Below are 12,764 nucleotides of genomic sequence, written 5' to 3' on the forward strand. Positions count from 1 at the left end.
TTGAGGGGTGAAAGTCTTCAATTTGGTTGACATTTATTTTCAATAGCTACAGAGAATCACTCAACATCAGGGAATCAAAATTGGCAGAATCAGTATACATACAGAGCAACAGCAGAGAGAAAAAGTCTGAATGAAGTTATAACTTGGCATCAACGTGAATTGCAACAAATGGATCTTCATCGCTGTTACTAATCTGGAAATTAGCCATTCCATCCGAGGAAACGTGCACCTGCTTTCCAGTACATGCACTGCCTTCCTTTTGTCCAGAAATAACATCGCAGTAGGTACCGGCAGGCAGTCCAGTTTGCAAATTGACGTTCATATACCTATGTGAAAAGTATGTTGTTTAAGCACTGCTTTCCAAACGGGTATTTACAACTAGGCAAAGGACTTCTGACCCTGATGTTGTTCCACTACATGGAAGCGCAATGCAGAGCAAGGGATTTCTCAGTCTTAGGGCCCTGTTTCTCTGAGCTCCCTTTTTGGCCCCTTACAACTGGAACGCAACTGCATGAATCTGGCTCAGGCTGCAGCGGTTGCTCGCACTGGCGGAAAGGGACAGGAGAAAATCAAAGCGTACGGGCAGCTCCTACAACAGGACACACGCTGCTCAACACAATCAACCTCCTAACTGGGATCATTCAGTCCATTACAACTGCGTTGGCACGGACTGGATTAGCTAGGGACGGATGAGGGAAGTGAGAAACCACCCTCCCTACCCATAACCACCAAGGCTTAAGCTGCTAACGCTTAGATCCCTGGGCATTATCCTGCCCACAGCCTTGCTTTCTCTCATGTGAACTCATACATAGGTGTCCTGGAAATCACACGATACCTGAGGGAGACAATCGGCTTAGGATGCTTACGACGCTACCAAGCAGTTCTTACATCTTCACACACTCCTGTCAGACACCTCACCCTTCCTTTTGATATTCTCCATTCCCCTGTCTGCACTCTATGTCAAGGACGCTCCCCCTTCCTAGCCCCTAAGCTCTATCAGCATTGCTGCTGAGGGACCGTGCTTCTCTCCGCGGACGTGGTCTCTCCCACCAACTCACCAGTCGTCGTTATTAAAGGCAATGAAGCCTTTATTGCCACGGCCAAAAGCAACTTGATTGCTCCCATTGTCCCACCAGTTTGAGAAAGGCTGACCGTCTACCACATTACGGAAGATAACCATGTTCCTGAAAATGCAAGGAATGGCTGTCACCGTAGTTGCAGGAGTTCTACCGCCACGAGGCACACGATGCAAAAGGTGCTATTTTTACTACGTTTTTCTCCCACCTTATTTGTCGCCAGCGATGTTCACAGACCCAGTCGTTGCCACAAGTAGTGTCCGCATTGATTGTAACAGACTTTGTCGATCCATCCGAGTTGCTTGGGGGTCCATACCAGTCATTGACATCCTTTCATTGAAAAGAGGCTTTTTAGAGTTCAGTCAGAAAAACGCACAGGGAGAATCTAGACAGAGAAGCTAAATGTGGCTTCAAGCGTCCATCTGCTAGATCCAGCACAGGACAGAGAGATCGTTTACGTTTAACAAACCACAATCTCCAGTGCTACAAACTTACCTGTCCATTTTGGAAATATCTTGGCCAGCGATAACTTGACATCACCCGTGTGAACCCATACGGATGAGCAAGCATGAAACCAACTGCCATTTTATAAAGCCTGTTGGACAAAAAGCATAATGGAATGTGGCAAGAGAAACGACGCCAATGAACAAACGGACCAAAAAGGCAGAATAATAAGCGTCATCATCCAGACAACAGCATTCCTTACCTGGCATCCCAGAAGGTAAGAATGGAAGCTCCACCAGCTCCGTGCCCCCGCTGGTTGTCGTGATTATCCACAAATACCAGGGCTCTGTCAGAAGGCACAAAGCCCCAGCCTTCTCCCCAGTTCCTAGCCAAAGACACAAGGACTTGATTCTACCCCACCGTGACGTGTATCCAGCTTATTTTTAGTCACTTCATGGAATAATAAGAAATGGATGGGTTGGAAGGGACCTCAAGGATCACCAGGTTCCAACCCCCCTGCTGCAGGCAGGGTTGCCAAATGCTGTACCAAATAGTAGGTCAGGTTGCCCACAGCCCCAACCAACGTGCCCTAGGGGCATCCACAACCTCTCTGGGCAACCTGTTCCAGCACCTCACCACCCTCTGAGTGCAAAAGTTCCCCACAGCCTTCACTCCTCCAAAGTGAACAATCACAGAATTGAAGGGGTTGGAAGGGAACTCAAGAGATCATCGAGTCCAACCCCCAGGCTAAAGCGTGTACCCTACGGTAAGCTGCATAGGTTGGCATCCGGACAGGTCTTGAATATCTCCACAGAAGGAGACTCCATAACCTCTCTGGGCAACCTGTTCCAGTGCCCCATCACCCTCACTGTAAAGTTCTTTCACAGGTTTGCATGGAACTGCCTACGTTCAAGTTTTTGGCCATTACTCCTTTTCGTACTGAGAAGAGACTGGCTTCATCCATCTGCCTCCCACCTCCCTTCAGATATCGTCCTGGTTTAATCAGAACCGCGTATCACAACATAATGTGGCAAGCTGTTTAGTGCTGAATGTAGTGCTGGGGAGCTTCACTTTCCGGGTCAGCATCTAGCAGTCTCGGCTATTTGTACTCCCCGGGTCCTGGCAGTGTTGGCTATTCTTACGTGAATTCCAGCTCTCCAAGAGGAAGATACACTGAGAAGAGACAGACTACAGTTCCCAGAAGTCTCCAATACTTTCCATGTGATTTCCAAATCTGAGTAAAAGAGGTAGAATAACACAGCGACAGGGAAGAAGGCTCTCTTCCGTTTCCAGTAGAACAGTGAGCAACACAGTTGAAACTCCTCTCCCATTTGTTTGATTTATTACCTGTAATTCCTTTTCATATCATATTGTCTTAAATGATTTTATCATTTCCAGTAAATTAGTTATTCCTCCTTATATTGGTCATGTTCTTTGCACTTATTCCCTCCTCAGAAGCGGGAAAGAGGGGGAGGGAAGCCCTGTCACTTGTGATAGAATCAACTAAACTGCAACAGCTATTTATATGCATTAGTCAGATACCCCCCCTCAGTCTTCTTTTCCCCAGACTGAACAGACCCACGTTACTCAGCTTTTCCTCATACAGGAGATGCTCCAGGCCCTTTATCATCTTTACAGCCCTCTGCTAGACTTCTTCTAGGAAATCCCTGTCTCTTTTGAACTGTGGAGCCCAGAACTGGACACAGTATTATAAATATGGCCTCATGAGGGCAGAGTAGAGGGGTAGGATCACCTCCTTAAACCTGCTGGCCATGCTCTTCTTAATGCAACCCAGGATACCATTGGCCTTCTTGGCCACAAGGGTACACTGCTGGCTCACAGACAACCTGTTGCCCACAAGAACACCTAGGTCCTTCTCTGCAGAGCTCTTCTCCAGCAAGTCATCCCCTAACCTGTACTGGAACATGCATTTATTCCTCCACACATGCAAGACTCTACGCTTGCTCTTGTTAAACCTCATCTGGTTCCTCCCAGCCCAACTCTCCAGTCTGTCCCGGTCATGTTGAATGGTAGCACAGCCTTCCGCTGGGTCAGCCACTCCTCTCAGCTTTGTATCATCAGCAAACTTGCTGAGGGTGGACTCTATCCCTTTATCCAGGTTGTTGAAGATGTTGAACATGACCAGAACCAGCACTGACCCCTGGGGAACACTACTAGTTACAGGCCTCCAACCAGACTCTGCACCACCAATTGACAACCCCCTCCTCTGAGCTCTGCCAGTCAGCCAGTTCTCAATCCACCTCATCATTCATTCATCTATCCCACACTTTCTAAGTTTCATATCAAGGATGGTATGGAAGACAGTGTCAAATGCCTTGCTAAAGCCAAGGTACACAACACCCACCGCTCTTCTCTCATCTACCCAGTCAGTGATGACATCATAGAAGGCTATCAGGTTGGTCAAGCATGATTTCCCCTTGGTGAATCCATGTTGACTTCTAATAACCTTCTTCTCTTCCAATTTCTTGGAGAGGGTATACAGAACAAGTTGTTCCATCACCTTTCCAGGGGTGAAAGTGAGGTAGGCTGACCTGTAGTGTCCCAGATCGTCCTTTTTGCCCTTTTTGAAGACTTGAGTGACAGTGGCTATCCCCCAGTCTTCAGGCACCTCTCCTGTTTGCTAAGACCTTTCAAAGATAATTGAGAGCGGTTCAGCAATCACCTCTGCCAGCTCCCTCAGCACACATGGGTGCATCCCATCAGGGCCCATGGATTTGTGTAGACAGGCCCTTTTTCCGTATTTCATGGACCACCTTCTTTCCTTTCAGTTTATCCATGAGTTCCTTGCTCATCCACGCAGGCCTCCTGCCACCTTTCCCATGTTTCTTACTCTTAGGGATGCTCAGAAGAAGTGGTGTTTAAGCATCAACCAGCTCTCATAGGCCCCCTTATCTTCTAATGCTCTAGCTCATGCGATACCTCCAAGTAGGTCTTCAAAGAGGTCAGAGTTGGCTCTCCCGAAGTCCAGGGTAGCAATCCTACTTATTACTTTGCTTCTTCCAGATAAGATCTTGAACTCTACCATCTCATGAGTGCTGCATCCCAAGCTGCCCCTATCCTTCACATCCCCTGACCAGCAACAAGCCCAGTTCCTTCAGCTTGTCTTCACAGGAGAGGTCCTCATGGCCCTTCTCTGGACCCTCATCAAAAGCTCCTCATCTTTCCTGTGTTGGGGGCCCCAGACCTTCCAGATCTGGACACAACACTTCAGATGGGGCCTCACGAGGGCAGAGTAGAGAGGGACAATCATTTCCTTTACCCTGCTGGCCACCCCTCTTCGGATGCTGCCCAGGATATCGTTGGCCTTACAGGCTGCAAGCGCACACTACTGGCTCATATTAAGTTCTTCATCCACCAGGACCCCTAGGTCCTTCTGAGCAGGGCTACTATCAAGGAGCTCTTCTCCCAGTCTACATACATATCTGGGACTACCCCAACCCAGCCACAAAACCTTGCACTTTGCTCTGTTGAACCTCATTAGGTTCACATGGGCCCACCTTTCAAGTTGCAGGATGTTCACCCTTACTTTAAGTAGGCCATCTTCTCTCCATTCCACTTGCGGATCACTGTCCCCAGTTTTGCACCATATTTGAATTCTGTCACTCGGCCGTTTCCAAAGTACTGACTGCCTGTGATTGGCTCTCCTCCCAAGTCAATTACCTGGTACATGAAAGAACATTCCTTGCTACTAAAACACAAATGGGTAAAAAAACACTGTCCTAGATGTTGTTTTAAAGAAAAGTCAGTAGTTGAGACAAGAATATTACTTCATTTCCTTTCAGAATTGTATTTAAAGCTATTTTGTTTATTTTCTCTCAGTACAGCTGTGAGCTTTTTCTTATTTTCCTCCTCAGTTTCCTTACTGTGACTGATCAGTACTGTATTATTACAGCCTGGGCAGTATAAACATTATATCTCATCTTTAACCAATGCCTCTGATTTCAGCACATGGGCAAGCTTATTTCTTGTTTTTCTAATGTAACCAAAGAACATTTCACTATTGGCACTAGATCTTATAGGTCATACACTTTTAATAAAAATGTATGGAGCAACTTTACCTTCTGCAGACTGTTACCTTCTTTTTACGTCTTCTTAGGATTTGTTATTCAAACATAATAAAAAATTGGGAACGTCCAAGTCACACTGGCTATGCAGTTTCAGACCATAATCATCATTCACACCTTCTGTTACAATTAAGGCATTCACAATTTAAAATGCAGACTCTGAATTCTTATCTTTTTTAAGTCAACTGAATTTTTACATTTACTTCAGTGCTGTAAATTACATCTCAAATGAAATTTCCAGGTTAATTAGTGCCATGAGGTCCAAAACAATTGAGGCATTTTTTCGTGCCAATGATCACTAGCAGTCACATTAGATATTTCAAATTACGATTACTGAATCTTGACATCATTTTATATCTAAGCTAGAGAGTGCTCAGGACTATCTGAAGCAAAACACGGCTTTAAGTTGCAGGACTGAGTGTATACTGTTCCTGTAAATATATGCACGTAAAGTAAAATTAAGAATATAAAGATTACCTCCTGATAAATGAAAGGCTTAGCTCCTGCAGGAAACCATTTAGTATTTAGATCTTTCAGCTCATCTAAAATTGCCTTCACATCTCCTGGCCACATATGCTTGGCAGCATCAATCCGGAACCCAGCTACACCAGTGTCAATGAGGTAGTTCATGTACTCTGCAATTTTGGAGCGCACGTAGGTCTTCTCCAGGGCCAAATCAAGAAGATTAACTAAGCGGCAGTTTCGGACCTGTATAAAAATTCTGAAATTAAACAATTTTCCCTAGTAAACTGAACTGATTATTCTACACATATTTCTTTGAATTTCTCTATCTACATCACAATGCCAAAAGAAAACCTTCACTAGTCATCATTCACAATGAATATCTTACACCTTCAGCAGTAATATGCACAGTTGTTTTGGACAGTTTTCTACACAGAAGGAGCGAGTCTTTAAGAAGTCTGCAATTGCCTAACACACATCTGTAAGTGATGAAGGAATGTATCAGCGAGGCAAATATTAAATCTATAATCAGTTTTTTAAAGCAAGTATAGGGCAAAAATACGATGCATTATTTTTACTCCATTGTATTAATGTGCAGATTCATCACTATTTCAAGTGTACTCATTAATTTTGTGATACAGGAAGGATTTCTAGAAATACTCCAAACTCTGTAAAGTATATTGAATTATATAGTCTTACAAAGAAATAAATTTGTATTCTCTCCCTTTCTGCTTTGATTTCCCATAAATAAAAAATGATGGGCATGGATTTTAATCAAAAGATTTGTTTAGAGAAGTGTTTCTGTATATTCAATGTATATTTAGTAAATCTCATGCCAGATTCCCATAGCTATGCATACATCTGTCTGGAGACAGCAAGGTACATCAGCCTATGTTGCAACCTGTACCAAAGAGCAGCAATACAGATGATCCTGTGGAGCTGCTCAAGATTGCAGGGACATTCAATGACTCCCACCCTCCTGCCATGTTCCTGACATTCTTCATCCCTACACTTACAGATTCAGGAAAGATAAAATACATTCAAAAGGCATAAGACATGGTTAAAAAAAAAAAAAAACAAAAAAAAAACCCAGGTATTTATCTTTATAAAATTTCCTTCGGAAATTCTACTCTCTCACTTCTGAAATTGAGACCAAAGTAAACTTCCAAATAGAGCAAGAGGCAAATAATTAATATTTTTTTTAAAAACAAAGTAAACAAAAGAGAATCCCTAAATAGATTTTATAATCTTTAAAACTGTCTTTATAAAGTACCTAAGCATGTAAGTTAAATCTGAAAACGAGCCTGAACTGGCTCAAGTAGAACTATCCCTTTGTTCTGCATAAAGAAGTGGAATTCATGTTAGTAATGCTAACCTCTATTATCAATTAGGATAGCTTTCCATGAGTTTTATTATATTTTTCTGTATAATGTCTGGCAGTAAAGAGGAGCAAAGCAGTAACAACCCAAGAACAGATGGCTGTAAAATTGTGTTTACAGTTATAAGTTTACCTGAGATGCATCTCGATAATCCTCAATGTTTCCACTTCCAGATTTACATTTAGCATCATTAAAATCCCAGGCAGAATACGGCACAGCTGGAAAATCTTTTGTCTTTGCATTGAAATAGCTTCCACAAGTAGAATGATTGCCAGCACCAGCATTACCTCCGCACATATGGTTGACTACTGCGTCTACATAAACATATACCTAGAGAATAATACTCACATTTCAATTTGAGAACACTACTTCCCACAGCACCACTAACTGAGTAACATTCTCTTTCTCTTGTCTCCTGCCATATCCCTCTACTTCTGCTGGCCTGCTCCCCCCAACATTTTAAGATACTTCTACTTACTGCAGTGGTGGTACAACATGCATCTCAGCAAACTGGATAAAAAAAATCTTTAGTTCATTGCGACCACATCTTCTAAATTACCTAGTGTCTGTATCCTTTCACTGCTAACACCAGGAGGTTTCTAAACACTTACACCAACATTGTTGCACCTGGTCACCATGTCTCTAAATTCAGTTTCATTTCCAGATCGTGTGCAGAGTTTGTAGCTGACCGGCTGGTATCTTTCCCACCATGGTTGCAAGGGATCAGCAATGACAAGATTTTCATTTGGAGGCGAAATCTGTGAATAAGATGATACCAATAATGGTTTATTTATGTTTGCTCAGTATTGTTAGAGTAAGAACATGAAAATCAAAGACTGTAGTGGGCTACAATTAAAAGAATTGGGCCTAATTGAATTGGTTAAAAACATACTCTAAAAATGATGTCCATGGGCATCGATCATTTCCTAATCATTTTTGAGAACACAGGCCTCATGGATCAAAAGAAGCATCTGAAACATGATGGATTGGGGCAGTAGAGAAAGCCCAAAACCAGGAAGGAAAAGACTGCAGAATACCTGAGGTAACATCACTCCACTAAAATTCATTTGACTTCACGTTTACATCTGTCTACAATCACATGACCCTACCATTTCTCACAGAGGTTACATCTTAGCCGTCACGCATCTGTGACCAGCTCAGCAAGTATGCATCTGAAAAAACCTTTCATTCTGAGATCCTGCCACGCTATGGATTGAAAAGAAATTTAAGAACATATTACAGTCTGAGAAATCAGTTTAAAATCAATTAGATCCATGCGTCTGGAAATAAGGTTGCATTATTTTAAAATTATGGGAAAATTCTCGCTCAGGCCAGCTCTCAAGCTCCTGGGCTACCAGAAACAAGCAGACTTCTACAGCATTCTCTCACCAAACAAACAAATGGAAGCACCTTAATAGCTGGCTGCTCTCCAGCCATAATACCCCATCCATCCAGCACTACTAGTTCCACAGGAGCATGTGTCTGTTCTTCAGATAGCACAGATTCTCATCAGCACACCTCCACCAGAACTTGTGCTCAGTTCATTTCTGCCTGCTCACTCAAGTTCCTGCCAAGCACAGTCTTTTAATGGCTTACTCTGACATGCTTTACAGAGAGAAACCTGGCAGTCTGGATGAAGATAATTAGCAGCCTTTTACATTTATTCATTTATTTTTAACCTTCACCACTCCGGTACTCTCTTTAGGAGCCCTTAGTTTGTAAGTCATACTTTCATTCTATGTTTGTCTAGCTCTTAAAGAGCTTCTCTTGACTTGAATAATATCAAGCAGATAAATATATGTTATTCAGAGCAATAAAAAAAAGATTTAGTCAGCAATAAGCAGTTCTAATTCATCCAAATGTAATAGCATAGAGAGAAAAACGTGCTTTTGAGTGATTAAGTAAATTTACTCTTAATTGATGGCAGCTGAGGAATATACTTGTCAGCATTTACAATTAACAATCTCTATTTTACTTTCTTAGTATCTGTCCTTGGGTGAACTGAACATTTTGGTCTGAAAAACAATCATCTATAAAGCAATTTTACTACGTACTGATAGGAAGCAACATACCTGAACTCCTCCAAACCCATTAGGAGCTAAATAGCGTTCACACTCCTGAGCAATATCGGCCCAGCGCCATTCAAAGAGATGCACAATAGACGTCCTCCCAGCCTGAGTGTTGGGGTTGTACTGTGCCCAGCAAAGCCCTACAATGAACAGAAGGAAATAGATGCCCATGGTGCGTTCTGTGATCAGCTGCGCTCTTCTTACTGCATATTTATTTTCCTGCAAGAGGGTAAAGTGCACGTTACAAAACAGGCATTTACTTTTAAGTGGTAAACTCCAGCATCGTATTTATTTTTACTTATCATTTTGTTTGAGAACTGGTTTTACCTAAAACATATTGACCCAAAGAAGTAGGCCACAATATATTTTGTAATGTGTTTTTAGAAATAGCTGATTTGAAAAAGTAGAAATATCATATATTTTAGTAGCGTGTTTTTAGAAATATAGATGTTGAATTGTTGTATTACGTGATTAATTCTTGCTTGCAAAACTGTAATAGCTTTTAGATGTTGCAAATAGTTACAAATGTAGCATTACAGACTAAAAAGCATGTTGTAAGGCTATTCTGTTTTGACAAGAGACCCTCAGCAAAAGAAATAAAATAATGAAAGCCATGGCCTCCACACAAGGCTGAATTGTCTCACTCTGGGATTAGGTTGAGATGCAACAGGCAGACATCAAGATACTCCCCTCTATCCTCCTTATCTTATATATATATCATTAAAAGACAGGTTAACACCCCAGTATATAACATTAAAAGACAGGATGCCAAACTTCTCTCTATCCGAGGACAAGCAGATGTCCAGAAATACTGGCCGAGTGCTGAGTGAGCAAATGTTACAATTTTGGTACCTACAAATTACTTACAGTAGGCATTCTCCTACTAAGCACGCATCAATGAAGAAAGTTCATCTAGAGGACAAGTGAGGAAGATCACTGGATGAAGTAAGAGGCTGTCAGCTGGACTGTCACGATGCTAAATGGACGCTAGACAGTAGAAGAGCCCTTGGAATAGAAGACTGGAAACTTCATACACGCCTATCTCAGGTAGTGGTTTATGTGTTAATTGTCTCATGTGTAATTGATGAATACGTACTATCTGTGGAAATATAATGGACTCTGAATCGTGTAATCTTTGAAGTGTTTATGGTGGAAACATCCCCAGTGCTTCCTGGTGCCGCTAATAAAGAATATCTGACTTAACAGTAACAAAACTTTGCTGGTAAGTTACTATGCATCGATTTCTTCAATTTAGTATCTATTTCACATATGTAATGGCAACTTCATTTTTCTGAAGATAAAATTTAGATATTGTTTGACATAAGCTGTCTCTAGTGTGCAAAGGATTTTTATTAGTATAATGCCGAAACCAACCACAAATGGCAAGGGAATAGCTTATGTGGACTGAAATTAGCATTTCATTTTCCATTTTAATGCATAGTATTCTGTATGATTTTTTTATTCTTGTGAGGTAATTTTCACACTGAGTATTTAGAAAGGACTTGGAGAAAAGGTACGTTCCTTAGAGTTGACAAGAAAAGCCAGGTATTTTGGAGGTCATGATCCAGATAACTGCCATTCAAACTGTAGAGGAGGGGATGGGACATTGGAAGCAAGAATAGCCTTCACCTGCAGAGATCAAGGAAACCCAATATCCCAGTGTTAGCACTAGAAGCCTCTGGAGGGGAAGAGGTGAGACTGAAATATAATGTCAGTAGTTTTTGTAATGATGAAAGTTTGGAAAGTGAAAAGGTTTGGGAAAGACACAGGCTGAGGAAGGCAGAGATGAGCAAGGTGAAGCAGGGATGTCAGGACCGAGGCAGGGGCCTGGAAGGGCCCAGGGAGGGTTCCACCCCCACTGGACCAAAAGCAGTGTGCAAATAGCAGAGGAGTGGGACATTGGTGAAGAAGCTGTACCAAGCTGAGTGGGGGAGGGAGTCACCTCTGATCACAAAAGCTGAATGATGGAACCTGGGAAGTTAACCTTTGCAGACCCACTGCTAGGGTTAAATTGGTTAAATTGCAGCTAGGAGCAGGGTAAAGAGGCTTATTTTCTGGTGGGTATGGGTGCCTCTTACTCTGTGCTACATCAAGGATTATTACCTGTAGATGATTTTTCTAACAGTAGTAGGAAGGAACTACTGGCCAACAAGAAAAAGCTTACTTTTTGGGACCAATTAAATATAGGCTGGGAAAATAAGTAGGAGTACACAAATCCTTGTACATGCCAGGTTCTCCAAAACCATTACCCAGGCAAGACTTGTTAGAACAAATGCAAGCAGAGATTAAATTCAATAAAAATTGGAGCTAAGGGTCAACCAAGACCAATTGATTGAAAATTTTAAGTCTGGCTTTAACACAAACTGGGAAAAACAATGTTGTACCCCTAGAAGTTACAGAAATCCTGAATCAGGTACACCCAGGAGCATGGTCATCAGAGATGCCTAGTAGAGCCAAAAATGCAGCCCATTAGAAGTTAAGTTAAAAGCGGGAGCCAGCCCTATCAGGGTAAAGCAGCCCCCTTTAAGGATACAAGATTGTAGAAAAAGAAATAATACATAACTTTTTGGACACCATATTATATTTGGATTCACATTCAATAAATGAGACCCCAATCTTGCTGGTGAAAAACCGGATAGCAAGAGCTATAGTTTGGTACAAGATTTGAGGGCAATTAATGAAACTATTGAAGATATACACTCAGTGGTGGCAAATCCATACAGTTCATTAACCAAGTTAAGGAATGAGTAGGTGAGGTTTACCTTCTGGATTTGAAAGACACCTTTTCTGCCTGGTTTGGCCAAAGGATGTGCCTTTGAATAGGAAAACTCCAATATGGAGAGAAAAAGATTCAGTTCACCTGGACAGCGTTACCCAGGGTTGTGAGAACAGCCCAGTGATTCTTTTTGAGAACCAGTCAGCTCATGAGCCTGAGACTTGGGTTCCTCCATCCCAAGGTGGAACTTTACTGCAGTACGTGGGCGCCACAGTAACAAGAGAAGACTGTACAACAGACTGAGTTTGCTGAATTTCTTGATTTAAATGGTTATCAAGTTTCTCAACAGAAAGCCCAACTGATCCAAGAGAAGGAAGGAAGCAATTTGCCGAACGCCCAGAACACTGACACGGAGCTACCCCTGAGCCAGCAGTGTGTGACTGCTTGGAGACTGTCTATGCCAGTTGGCCAGACCTACAGGAGGAACCACTGGATGATGCTGAGGATCCCTGGATTCACAGACGGAAGCAGTT

The 12,764-nt window shown here is 42.3% G+C and overlaps 2 protein-coding genes across 4 annotated transcripts in view; both read right to left on the bottom strand.

Moving 5' to 3' along the window:
* The window catches only part of LOC110402457 (pancreatic alpha-amylase-like), a 21,153-nt gene continuing 8,389 nt past the window's right edge, over nt 1–12,764 (bottom strand). For 2 of the 3 annotated variants that reach the window (XM_021404562.1, XM_021404565.1), the window contains exons 2-11: nt 9,519–9,655; nt 8,058–8,204; nt 7,579–7,776; nt 6,083–6,313; nt 5,068–5,201; nt 1,783–1,905; nt 1,572–1,671; nt 1,285–1,406; nt 1,059–1,184; nt 1–326 (exon numbers count right to left, since the gene is read on the bottom strand). In XM_021404562.1, the coding sequence (XP_021260237.1) occupies nt 137–326; nt 1,059–1,184; nt 1,285–1,406; nt 1,572–1,671; nt 1,783–1,905; nt 5,068–5,201; nt 6,083–6,313; nt 7,579–7,776; nt 8,058–8,204; nt 9,519–9,655 (1,508 nt within the window). In that variant the 3' untranslated portion in view covers nt 1–136. Of the gene's footprint in view, nt 327–1,058; nt 1,185–1,284; nt 1,407–1,571; nt 1,672–1,782; nt 1,906–5,067; nt 5,202–6,082; nt 6,314–7,578; nt 7,777–8,057; nt 8,205–9,518; nt 9,735–12,764 lie in introns of all 3 variants that reach the window. The other variant, XM_021404563.1, reaches the window with a different exon arrangement.
* The window catches only part of RNPC3 (RNA binding region (RNP1, RRM) containing 3), a 25,322-nt gene continuing 22,076 nt past the window's right edge, over nt 9,519–12,764 (bottom strand). Inside the window, exon 16 of the transcript XR_002441096.1 lies at nt 9,519–9,655. The gene's annotated coding sequence lies outside the window, so the exon portion shown is untranslated. The remainder of the gene's footprint in view (nt 9,656–12,764) is intronic.

This window comes from Numida meleagris, chromosome 7, assembly GCF_002078875.1.
Source record: "Numida meleagris isolate 19003 breed g44 Domestic line chromosome 7, NumMel1.0, whole genome shotgun sequence".
In the NCBI taxonomy this organism is placed as follows: Eukaryota; Metazoa; Chordata; class Aves; order Galliformes; family Numididae; genus Numida; species Numida meleagris.